Consider the following 12,246-nt stretch of genomic DNA (forward strand, 5'->3'; position numbering starts at 1 on the left):
GTAGTGAACAACTAACCATTAATGAGGTTTGATCAGAAGAGACATGCACTTGAGTAACGATAATTTTTCATAATTTTGCCTTCTTTATGACCCTGGCAATGTAAACCTAATTTGTCAAAATTCCAGTCAGCTTAAAAGTTCAACTAAGAAAAATTTCAAATCATGAAAGGAACTTAGTTTTATCAGCTACAGCCTGGGCGCTGTAATGAGTTATCCTCCCCTTTAGGAATTTACAAACTTGCAAGATAATCACTGTTTACAGTATATTTGTAATTATGTTATAACTGAAACAACTTTCTAAAGTTTACCAATAGCAGCACTTAACAATCCTAACTTAGGAAGTTCTAGATAAATATGGACTTGTGAACATGCAAGTATCGGACAACAGCACTTTTTAAAATAACTTATGAATATTAACTGTAATAATCAATTCTAATTACATTATAGGAATTGAATACTTTATGAGAGACTATTAAAGACAGCTACAATAATAACTGTTCCAATTTAAACTTGTACATAATGTTTGAAGCCACCTTTAAAACAAAGCTGGATATTCAATCAAAATAAGATATTGACCACGCAATGTCTTACCACTTGCTGATACTGTTTTTTTGATAAAGAATTCATCTAATTCAACGACCCAATTCCAACTTCTGTCACAGGTTTTTGTCATCCTTCAAGGCCCTGCACTTTTTTTACAATATTTTTACTAGGCTCCTGGCCCTTATTCAAAAGCCGCATATGGTACATTTTATTTCCAGTAACTTCCATTAACTTAATTAACACCTTTTTTTTATGGAAGTAACTCTTGACAAGCAGACCATCTGGCACCTTATCTACTGTTGGCGAAATGGTCTGGCAGTAGGAAGGAAGCAAACACCTTGCCAAGGTGCTTTTGCATTCCATTTGCCAATGCTCCTTCCTCCAAGCCCATTTTCAAGGGTTTGTGAAATTCAACCCATTATATCTGGAAGACAGGCCAGGAGGGACCGGTTGGTAATATCAGCTTATTAGCTGACCTGGCGTTGTCTTGCTTCTGCTCAGAAACTTCCATCAGCAATGAAAGGAGATGCATATCCTGTGGAATTGGCTCACTCCAGATTCTGTCTGACCTAAATTCCTGCCAAACTAAGTCTTTTGGCCCAATTCACTGAATTCAAATTCAATCTGGTACAAAGTGGCCAATTTTGCAAATCAATCTCTTTTGCTGAAACTTTCTCAAAATTGATTTTTCTAAAAAGTAGGAAGCTCGTCATATTGTCTTTTTTTTAAGCATGTGATACAAAGATTGCATGCATTGGGAGAAAAATATTTGATCCTTTGGAGCCCTTAGCACCAGAAATTAGGTGTTTAAAAATCAATAACAAATCTAACAGGCCTAACTTCATGCCACAACATATAGAATTTCAAAACATGTGGGCACATTAGGCTGCCGGCATCAAATTAGGAGCCCTAACTTAGCGAAACGTGAGTTGATGCACAATAAATATTTGTGGAACAAATGAATCAATGTTACTGCACTTACCTATTTCATAGTCTTCATCCTCAGTCAGTATTGCAGCCATAGGAACAACTGGGGGCTGCTGACACTTTTTAAGCCAGTAAGCTGGAAAATAAATGTGATTTAAATCACCTATTTACTTAACCAAGTTAGCATATTATTTGATACGCTTCAATGTGCTGTATTCAAATAAGTAACTTCCATCCTATGCTAATGGAAGAGGTATTTCTTGATTTTGTCAGAACATCCCTGGCAAGATCATTTCAAAACTACTTCTCTTCCCTCACATGGGCTTATTTTGCTTTGTAGGCTGGCAATTCTTATTAATAAATGATAAAGAATTATAAAATTGGATTCATTTTGGTGCCTTTCACAACCTCAGGAGCCCCAAAGATGTTTCCTAGTCAATTAAGTAATCTTATTGCATTGTGGCAATAAGAATATGGGAGCATAATAAGTAAAGTATTCAGCCATTCTAGCTTGCTTTGCTTATTCAGTAAGATACAGCTGAAGGGAACAGATGAGGGCATCAGTGCCTGGATGGAATGCAGAACAACATTCCAGCCAATTTGTACGAGACAAGCTTCCACAAGAAACAAATCTCAAAATAATTGAATTTATTTGTATTGGTCAAGTGATAAATATCAGCTGGACACTGGAAGGGCTTCCCTTTCCTTCTTCAAAATGTACCATGGGATTTAGCCCCAACTCTCTTCATACATAGCATTTGAAACCACGACTTGCTAACTTAAGAGTTGAGCATGTCACTGACTGAGCCATTGCTGATAATTGATAAGTATTAAGCACCCTTGCAGCTGGAGACTTTATCAACGACAGCTAATATTACACAGAATTCTAAAAAATGATTTTTAGCAAAAAAAAGGACTAGATTTTTTTTCTTGGACACTGCTGCAAATAGCAATGATACAATCACACTGCATATCTGACAAAACAGCCTAGGGGAGTAGACGTCTCAAACCAGGGAGTAAATAACCACCATTAATAGAATGGACAATATAAAACAAACAATATGGACCATCCCTGGGTATCTGTTCAAATTGAACTCAGATATTTGAAACAAGTTTCCTTCCTCTGCCTGCCATAAGAGTCTGAGATAATTTACTGTGCTAGCATGCCACTCCATGCCACTGTAGCTCCACAAGAGGAAAACAGCATCATCAGTAGAAATTCAGCACACATATTTTCAAAATTTGCAGGTGTTCATATGCAGGCAAAGAATATGTAATTAACATGATTAAAGGAGCATTACTCTTGTTAATAACTTAAATTTATCCTGTCTGTTGCACATTGCACATTAACTTAAGATGCAGGAACACTGCAAGTTCTTGGGGTAGTCAATGAGCAGGAAGAATGAACTGAACTTGGTGATTTCACGATACAATGGAAGAATCTGGTTTTCAGAAAACTGAGCTGGATATCGAGAAAGCTACAATCACTCTTCTCTCCTCTTCAAAGCAGTGTGGGAAGTTGAGGGGAGACCTTACAGAGGTTTATAAAATCATGAGGGATAAAGACAGGGTTAATGGTAGGTGTCTTTTCCCAAGGATGGGAATTTAAAGGCTAGGGGACATATTTTTAAGTTGAAAGGTTTATAAAAGACATAAGGGGTAAATCTTTTACACAGAGCATGGTTCACATGTTGAATGAACTTCTTGAAGAAATGATGGATGTCGGTACAGTTACAATGTTTAAGTGATACTTAGAAAAGTGCATGGATAGGAAAGCTTTGGAAGGATATGGGCCAGGAGCAGGCAGATAGGACTAGTTTAGTTTGGGATTATGTTCTGCATAAACTGGTTGAACCAAACAGTCTGTTTCTGTGCTCTATGACTCTATGGCTCACTGTTTCTCGAAGGGTGGACGTTGCTGTTTCTCTTTCCTCACATTTTCTTCATAGACCTTTCAAGATGCAACTCTTTAAATACCTTTCCTACTTCCATTCATCTCTTTGCAAGGACCACGAGAAGTTATTTTCTACTTTGAAGACTGTTCTTGTTTCTTTCAGTATTTTTTTCTTTGTGGATTTCCAAATATATCAAACGTAGAGCATGTAAGATTATAAGATGATGAGAAGAAGATTTTAGAGTCAATATGGTGGTTGGTTGGATAATACTTCTGGTTGTAATGAGAGGACAGAGTACTGTTGTGTGCTTTCTACAAAAGGTAGGATAAAGGTCACAGATTTTGTGATGGGTATAGCAAAAAGAGTGGCAGAACTTTGAAGAAATAAAAACTAAAGCACTATGGATGTTGGAAATGTGAAACAAACACTGACAATTCTGAGGAAACTCAGCAGTTTTGGCAGCATCAATAGCGAGAAACAGAGTTAACATTTTGAGTCCAATGTGACTCTTGTTCAGCTTTTCCAGCGCTGTCTGTGTTTGATTGGAGAAACTGAGCTTTCACTTATCCAATGAATGCTGCACATGTGAGAGTGAAGTGTACCAGCTGTGCTAATTGAAACACAACCGAAGCATGCAAATTCACTCCAAACAACTATCCAGGAAGGAAGCAAGTCTGACGGTTAAGACGAAAAAATAACTTGCATTCATATCGCACTAATTCATATCCTCAGCAATTCTCAAAACACAGCCAATGCCATTACTTTGGACATGTCGTCTTGATAATTGCTTTCACTCTATGTACAGCAGTTGCCATGGTCACAATATTAGACTGCTAAATCAGAGAAAGTTAGTTCAGATCCCAGCACAACAGTTTGAGAATTTGAGTCAGTCAAGAAATAAAAAGCTGGTGTCAATAAGAAGTGGCCACTAAGCGGTTGATCTTCTTTAAAAAAAAACTTTTACAAAATCTCAGATAATAAAATGTGAGGCTGGATGAACACAGCAGGCCCAGCAGCATCTCAGGAGCACAAAAGCTGATGTTTCGGGCCTAGACCCCTCTAAGGGTCTAGGCCTGAAACGTCAGCTTTTGTGCTCCTGAGATGCTGCTGGGCCTGCTGTGTTCATCCAGCCTCACATTTTATTATCTTGGATTCTCCAGCATCTGCAGTTCCCATTATCACTTTTACAAAATCTCAACTATCCCAATGTACTTAAGGGAAGGCATTCTCCCTTTGTGCTAGTCTAACCTGTATTTGTTTAGAGTCCCGCGCCAATGTAGTTGCCTATTTAACCTCTGTGGTGGCCTAGCAAGTTACAGAGCTGAACAAAAACAACTGCTGAGGTCGAAGGAGGCATGCCACAAACTTTGCAGAGCCAGTTTGGATGAGAAACTAATAAATTGCTATGCCAACACAACACAGGTCCCGAGTTTCTTTTTAAATGGCAGCTCACTTGTGTCAAAAAACATCAGAGATATTGATTATGATGGCCAGCCACGATATTTATTTCATTGAATGAAATTGTTAGTTATCCAGGGCCCCGACAGTACAGATAGAGTGCGGAGAGATTGAGCTGGGTATCATTCACAGACATGTGGAACTTGGCTTCATATCTTCAACTGATTATGTCAAAAGAAGCTGCATGAGCACAAGAGAAGTGGCTCAACAGCAGATTCTTGCTGAGCTCCAGAGGTCATGGGTGGGAAGAGCAATCTTTCCCAGACATCCTTTGGATAAGATTGGATAGATGCAGGTGCAACCAAGCAAAGGCACTTCACTGACCACCACGACAATAAAGAAATATTGGATAAGGGGGGCATGGTCAATCATTTCAAAGCTGTAGTAAAATCAAAAAGGTCAAGGAGAGAGTGCAACAGGGTCATTAGCACAATTTCAGTGAGACATAAGGTGGATAACAATCACTAAGGCATGAGCTAAATAAACACAGTCAAATTCATATGGTCACCTCTTTTCATTTGTATCTGTTCAAGGATTATTTCAAGTTTCTCTAGCTTTTCTTTATAACTTAAACTTGGAGGACAAAGAGCTTCACTTGAAGGAAACGAATCAAGAGCTGGTCTACGGTGGGTTACAGTGAGGAGCAGATAGTTTACATGGATTCACTGCTGTTGCTCTCTATAATGAATTTGGGCACTGCTAAATGTAGCTAGGCAAACACAAACATAAAACATGCCAATTAGTTCATTCAAGTTTCATGAGCCCAGTTTTGTCAACGAAAGGCAGATGATTTAAGATCTAGTCAGAAATGCATTTTCTTAAGGGGCATAATTAATGTGAGCTTAATATAGTTACATTTTTGTTTGAAACCTAGTGAGAAAGACATCTAAATTCAGTCAGATATCACTGTGGATCTACAGTGAGGGGACATTCCTCCCATCTTTCCTTGCAGATTATTCTGGGCAGCCTATAGGAAACTATAGCTTATTTACTCGCAGCCTTATTCAGAGGGTGGTGATACTGTGTCTTCTCTAACTTATGATGGATAGGTGTTTTGATACTGTATTTAACATCAGTGTTCTAAACAGAATGACTAGAGAGAAAGTGCTCCATTTGTGGAAGGATTGAAAACCTTAGGAAGCCGTTTTAAGGTAACTGACAAAAGACAAAGGCAGAATGGTACGTTTCTTTGACACATAAAAGTGCCTCATTTTCTTTTGTCTTTTGGTATGTGGAGAGTATCAGTCAGTATTTCTGTCCGGGTACTAATGTGATTTCTGCTATCATTCAGAGGCAACAAGCAGTATGATTTCCTTGCATCGACAATGTAAGCAGCAAGGTTGTTTTAGGAAAAGGAGAATGTATTTTATACTTAGGACAACTGTTTCAGCATGTGAACAACCTGAGGAAGTTGTATAATCATGTACTGATACTTTGAATTACTGTGCAGTCAGTCTTTGAAGCTGTTGTACATATCAAGCTGCTATATGGTATCTACTGTTGTCAATATTAGATGGTGAAAGGTTTTGAGAAAAGTAACAGTTTTTACCTTATGTGTGAATTTCTTTTCGATCTAACAGGATTTAAGAAAATGTTGGCAATTAAATCATATCTACACAATCTAATTAAGCACGTTTAATAACATGTTCTCTGGTTGCTGAACATTAACTTATTTTACAACTAACATTCATTGAATTAGTTTGACTTTGTCATAGTCCAAAATACCGTGAAGTGATTCATTTTGGAAGGTCAAATTTGAATGCAGAATGCAGGTTTAATGGCAGGATTCTTGGCAGTGTGGAGGAACAGAGGGATCTTGGGTCCAAATCCATAGATCTCTCAAAGTTGCTACGCAAGTTGACAGGGTTCTAGGGAAGGCATATGGCATTTTGGCTTTCATTGGCAAGGGAGCTGAGTTTAAGAGCTGTGAGGTAATGCTGCAGCTCTATAAAACTCTGGTTAGACCAGACTTGGAATATTGTGTTCCGTTCTAGTCACCTCACTATAGGAACGATGTGGAAGCTTTAGAGAGGATGCAGAGGAGATTTATCAGGATGCTACTTGGACTGGAGGGCAAGTTTTATGAGAAAAGGTTGAGGGAGCCAGGACTTTTCACATTGGAACAAAGAAGGATGAGCGATGACTTGATAGAGGTGTACAAGATGACGAGAGACATAGATAGAGTGGATAGTCAGAGGCATTTACCCAGGGCAGAAATAACTATTATGAGGGGGCACAATTTTAAAGTGATTGGAGGACGATATGGGGAGATGTTAGAAGCAGGTTCGTCACAGAGAGTGGTGGTTGTGTAGAATGCTCTGCTAGCAGTGATAGTGGGGTCAGATACTTTAGAGACTTTTAAACGATTCTTGGATAGGCACATGGAGGATAGTAAAATGCAAGGTGTGCAGGGTAGATTGATCTTAGAGTAGGATACTAGGTTGGCACAACATCGTGGGCCGAAGGGCCTGTATTGTGCTGTACTGTTCTATGTTCTATATTGTCTGGGAATGAGCTTAAATGAGATTTCTGCAAAGGCAGAAACTGCTCTGCGAACCCTGCAAAGTCCTCCTTACTGACGCTAGGGGTCCAGCGCTAGGATTGGGAAAGCTGTCTCACAGACTAGTCAAGGAACAGCCTGACAGTCATACTCACACAATCATTCCTCACATTTTCTCAGACACCACCATCATCATCCCTGGATATGTCCTGTCCCACTGGCAGGACAGGCCGAGTAGAAGTAACAGCACAGTGGTACACAGTAGGGAAGGAGTTGCTCTGGGAGTCCTAGACATTGTCTCTGGACCCCATGAAGTCTTATTGCTTCAGGTTAGAAACGGGCAAGGTGTAAGAGTGACCTCTGTAAAGGCAGTCAGAGGCAGCAAAGTAAAGCTGTCTCTTTACTTGAGAGCTTTATTTAAGCAAAACATCAGTTTAGATGCAGAGGGACGGAGTCCAAGATTCAGATTAGATTCCCTACAGTGTGGAAACAGGCCCTTCGGCCCAACAAGTCCACACCGTCCCTTTGAGCATCCCACCCATACCCATCCCCATCCCCCCATGACCTACACACCTCTGAACACTACAGGCAATTTAGCACGGCTGATCCAGCCAGCCTGCAAATCTTTGGACTGTGGGTCGAAACCGGAGCACCCGGAGGAAATCCACGCAGACACGGGGAGAATGTGCAAGCTCTGCACTGGCAGTCACCCGAGGCTAGAATCGAACCTGGGTTCCTAATGCTGTGAGGCTGCAGTGCTAATCACTGAGCCACCGTGTCGCCCCCAAGGAGGCACTCAGGAGTTTGAGCTCCCTTCAAATACAATGTTAAGAAAGTATTTCTTTTATACCGTTACACCATCAGTCTGAATCAACCTCGAAACTATATTAATTACTGTCTATATCTGGCATAAGCAGCAAAAATAACAGCACCACACAGTTAGCTATCAGTGGTATATGTCTCCTGCACAATCACACTGGGGGCTATTGTCCTTTGAAGCTTTTGTCAAAAATAAACATGCAGTTACACATCGTGCCTAGCCCTGACCCCTTGCCACTAACATCTGCAGACTGGTTTGCATTCCACCTGGAACATCCTGTGGCCAGTTCCCTAGGGAGCTATTTTCCACCTAACAACATTTAGGGAGCTTGACACTATTCAGGACAAAGCAGCTCACTTGACTGGTGCCACATCCACAAGCATCCATTCCCTCCGGAACCAATGCTTTGTAGCAGCAGTGTGTACTATCTACAAGACATACAGCAGAAATCCAAAGACCTTCAGACAGCATCTTCCAAAGCCATGATCTTTTCAATCTAGAAGGACAAGGGAAGTGGGCACATGGGAATAGCGTCACCTACACATTCCCCTCCAAGCCACTCACCATCTTGACTTGGAAATACATCACCATTCCTTCCCTGTCTCTGGGCCAAAATCCTGGAATTCCCTCCCTAAAAGCATTGCGGTTCAACACACTGCATTTGAACAACAGCAGTTCACAAAGGCAGCTCATTACTAACTTGTCAAGGGATACTGGGGACGGGCACTAAATGCTGACCAGCCAGCTATGCCCACATCCCATGAGAATCAAATGAAAATTATACAAAGCTTCCCAATGGATGTCAGTCTCAGCATTGTGCTTTGGTATTCAGTCTTACAGGCCTCAGGCATTCACTATTATATCAAATATCTGCCACTGGGTTATCTGTGAATAGGAGAGAAGCAGATTTTTATTCAATAAGAATGTATACAAATATATAAAGTTGGGTTTGCATTCTCCTTTCACAGATATTCCTGTCTTTGACCACCTTGTCACCCACTCAGGACAGTGACATGTTAGCACAGTTGCTGCCCTGCCTTTGTGCCATGTGTATGGCAACAGAAAGTGTCAGATTGCTCATGAAAATCATGGCTTACACATACTGTCCAAACAGCAATCTTTTAACGACATTATCAGCGGCAAGGATAAAGACGAAATCCAGCAAAGAAAAATTCAATTTAAGATTGTAACCAGCTGATATGAAGCTTGGGTTAGCATATCCTGTGCTTTAAAAAGTAAGGAGGAGTGAGGGATTGGATAATCTGAAGGTCCTGTGTAAAAGTAATTTTGTGAGCTGTCGACAGTATGAAAAGGTTAAATTCCGATATAATTGAGTATTTCTGTTACAGAAACAGAAAAAAAACTGGAAATACACATTATGTCAAATCAGCCAAATAATGAGTAAATGCCTGAAGTGCCTCATCTCCTTGAACCAAATCCCAATGAATTTTGAGCCCAGTAAAACATAGAAATCTTCTTAGCGAGTGCATTGGTCTGTCACGGTTGCAGCAATCGCAACACTTTATTTTACACATTGACTTTTAGAAACCAGGACAGTTCCAAGGAACAATGGCTACAGTTATATGCATGCAAAGACAAAAAAAAATGAAAGGAAGAGAAGTTGGAAATTAGAGTTGAGAAGAGGACTGTCATATCAGGTGCTAACACTTTCTCTTGACCAGGAATGAGAAATATGTGCGTAATGCTTCCCCACATCTGGGAGCTTGTGGACAGCTGAGAGCATAGAGGGCAGCACTTGGACAACTTCACAGTAAGGACAGAAGTGAAAGTTGGGTTAAATTACAAGAAACATCTCAACTCTGTAACTGGAAGGTGGTGAAATCCAACATTTACGCTGGCAGATTGAAACTCATTTTGAATTTTCCTTTGGCTCACTATTAAAAGATCAGCTGCTCTTGCCTCTTATAAGAACAGATCCATTCAAACGGAGATTAAACCCTGGCATTTCAAACCCTGCATCACCATTCTTTTCTTTTAAAACCCTGGGAAAACAGGGATATCAGCAGTTTCTACTATCTCTGGGGATATCTTCCTTCCCATTATAACTGCCTGTCTAATAAATACAATAATGCATCCGCATGTGAGTGACTCCACTTCCATTTAGGAGCATTTTGTTCTAATCAATGCTGTTCCTTGGTGCAACTAATACTTCATAAAGTACTTTCTCATGAGTTTAATCTGCAAATGTTCAAAATTTGATTTTAAAGAAAGATCATTTGCATGCTTTGTGGAAGCAGACTGACCGTGAAAATTGAGGACAAAGAATCCCCCTCCGGAGAAGTCACTGTGGAACTTGATAAGAACCTGATTGCTGGTGCTGTAAGCTGATTCCAGAGCTGTGTTGCCACTGAAAATGCCTAGCTGTGGAGCAGTCTGGTCAGGCCCATCCCTGCATAATGAAAGAAGACAAGCATGCCTGAAAATCAGTTAAGGGATAAAATTATCAACTTTTTTTTCTGGCGATTATATAGTCACACTGTTTTGTTTTCTTAACAGTTACATGTCAGCCATATTTTGAATAAAAATCTTACTAATATTAAGATGAATTTGCTATAACAGATCATCAACATGCATAAAAATCTGCATATTAAACCCATGCACATGGAATTAAATTTCTCACAGAAAAATTAAAACTTAGTCTCTGCCTCAAATTAGTAACTTCACTGATGTTTTCAAGAATGTATCAAAAAAGGCTTCAAAGATCGTCATGAAAACATTTCCACAATATTCCCAATATTTTTGTTAAAAATCCACCCTATCACTTTGAAGATAAATCCACGGAAGAATATTTCAGACAGCAATGTGATTAAACCATTCTGCTTAAAATTCTTGCAGTTACCCAAATGGTTCACCATATGATAATACTTTCTAGGATCATCCATTTGGCTTGGGAGTTTGGGATTCAGTAGTAGTCATTGTGTGCAGCTTGAAGTCTTTAGTTGGGATTTAGTTCTCCTGCAGACAAGATCAATTATATATTCACAGGGTCAAATTTGATCAAGGCATAGATCTTGCTAGGTTGCTGGAGAGCTGGTAAGAGGCCTCTTCTGGGGAAGGACCATCAAACCACATGCTAATCAAGCAATGTTGAGGCGACTGGTAGGTCTTCTAATTGGGGGGGGGGGGGGGGATCTTGCCCAGCAAGAACTGCTGACCAACCCAAGGTTGACTGGCAGGATGCTGAGGAGTTTATGGCTTCTGCCTGTAGAACAAAGATCTCCAGGATTGTAGAGGGACCAGGACAAAGTTAAGTCATTTGTGAAAGGATCCAGAAACAAGGATATATGGTGGTTTCCAGTGGGCAAGCCAAGCTTTTTATACAATCATTGATTAGGCATGGAATGCTACTCCTCCCTCCTGCACCTTCGAAACAAAGTTAACAAGCTGAATTTAATGATGTGGAGATGCCAGTGTTGGACTGGGATGGACAAGGTCAGAATTTACATGATATCATCTTATAGTCCAACAGGTTTATTTGAATATTAAGTCACGGTTGACGTTGGTTTTTCACCAGATTTGTATCAAGGTGGAAGCAAACATAACAAAAATCTCAAATGGCACTTAATCTGACCTTGACAGAAAGAGCAGCTAGATCATTGCCCAATGTGGACTCAAGACAAGAGCTTTCTAAAATCATTACTGTTAGTAAAAAAATCATATTTTAAACATTGGGGAAAGCAAGAGATATGAAAAGGTGAATTGCTGGTTAATAAGCAAGCCGGAGCTTAGCTTCCGAGGCTTTGTTGTGAAGGGTGGGAATATATAGTTTGCTTAGTTAGGCAACATAGGTGGATCAATATTTCAAGCATTTTTTTTCTGTTTAACATTGCACCATGTGCTAAATTTATTAAGTTTGAAGGTTCTTCTTCTTCTTGAGTACTCTTCCTGAAGGCAGGCTCATGGAGATTATTTGTCAAACTACAGTAGTGTGCAGAGGCTGTAAAGAAAAGGGAATTATACTTTTACTTTGGGCATTACCGCTAAGCATGAATGAAAGAAGCTATGTCATTGTGATCAGATCACATGAAACTGGAGCCTGGAGCATTGAATGCCAAGTAAGGTGCCCTCAGTTTCTATTTGCA

The 12,246-nt window shown here is 39.9% G+C and overlaps 1 protein-coding gene across 1 annotated transcript in view; it reads right to left on the reverse strand.

Annotated features, from left to right (window-relative positions):
• Positions 1-12,246, reverse strand: part of LOC125452488 (CUB and sushi domain-containing protein 1-like) — a 2,230,063-nt gene that overhangs the window by 217,761 nt on the left and 2,000,056 nt on the right. The window contains exons 45-46 of the mRNA XM_048530978.2: positions 10,408-10,553; positions 1,526-1,606 (exon numbers count right to left, since the gene is read on the reverse strand). Of these exons, the coding sequence (XP_048386935.1) occupies positions 1,526-1,606; positions 10,408-10,553 (227 nt within the window). The remainder of the gene's footprint in view (positions 1-1,525; positions 1,607-10,407; positions 10,554-12,246) is intronic.

Source organism: Stegostoma tigrinum, chromosome 4 (genome assembly GCF_030684315.1).
Source record: "Stegostoma tigrinum isolate sSteTig4 chromosome 4, sSteTig4.hap1, whole genome shotgun sequence".
Lineage (NCBI taxonomy): Eukaryota > Metazoa > Chordata > Chondrichthyes > Orectolobiformes > Stegostomatidae > Stegostoma > Stegostoma tigrinum.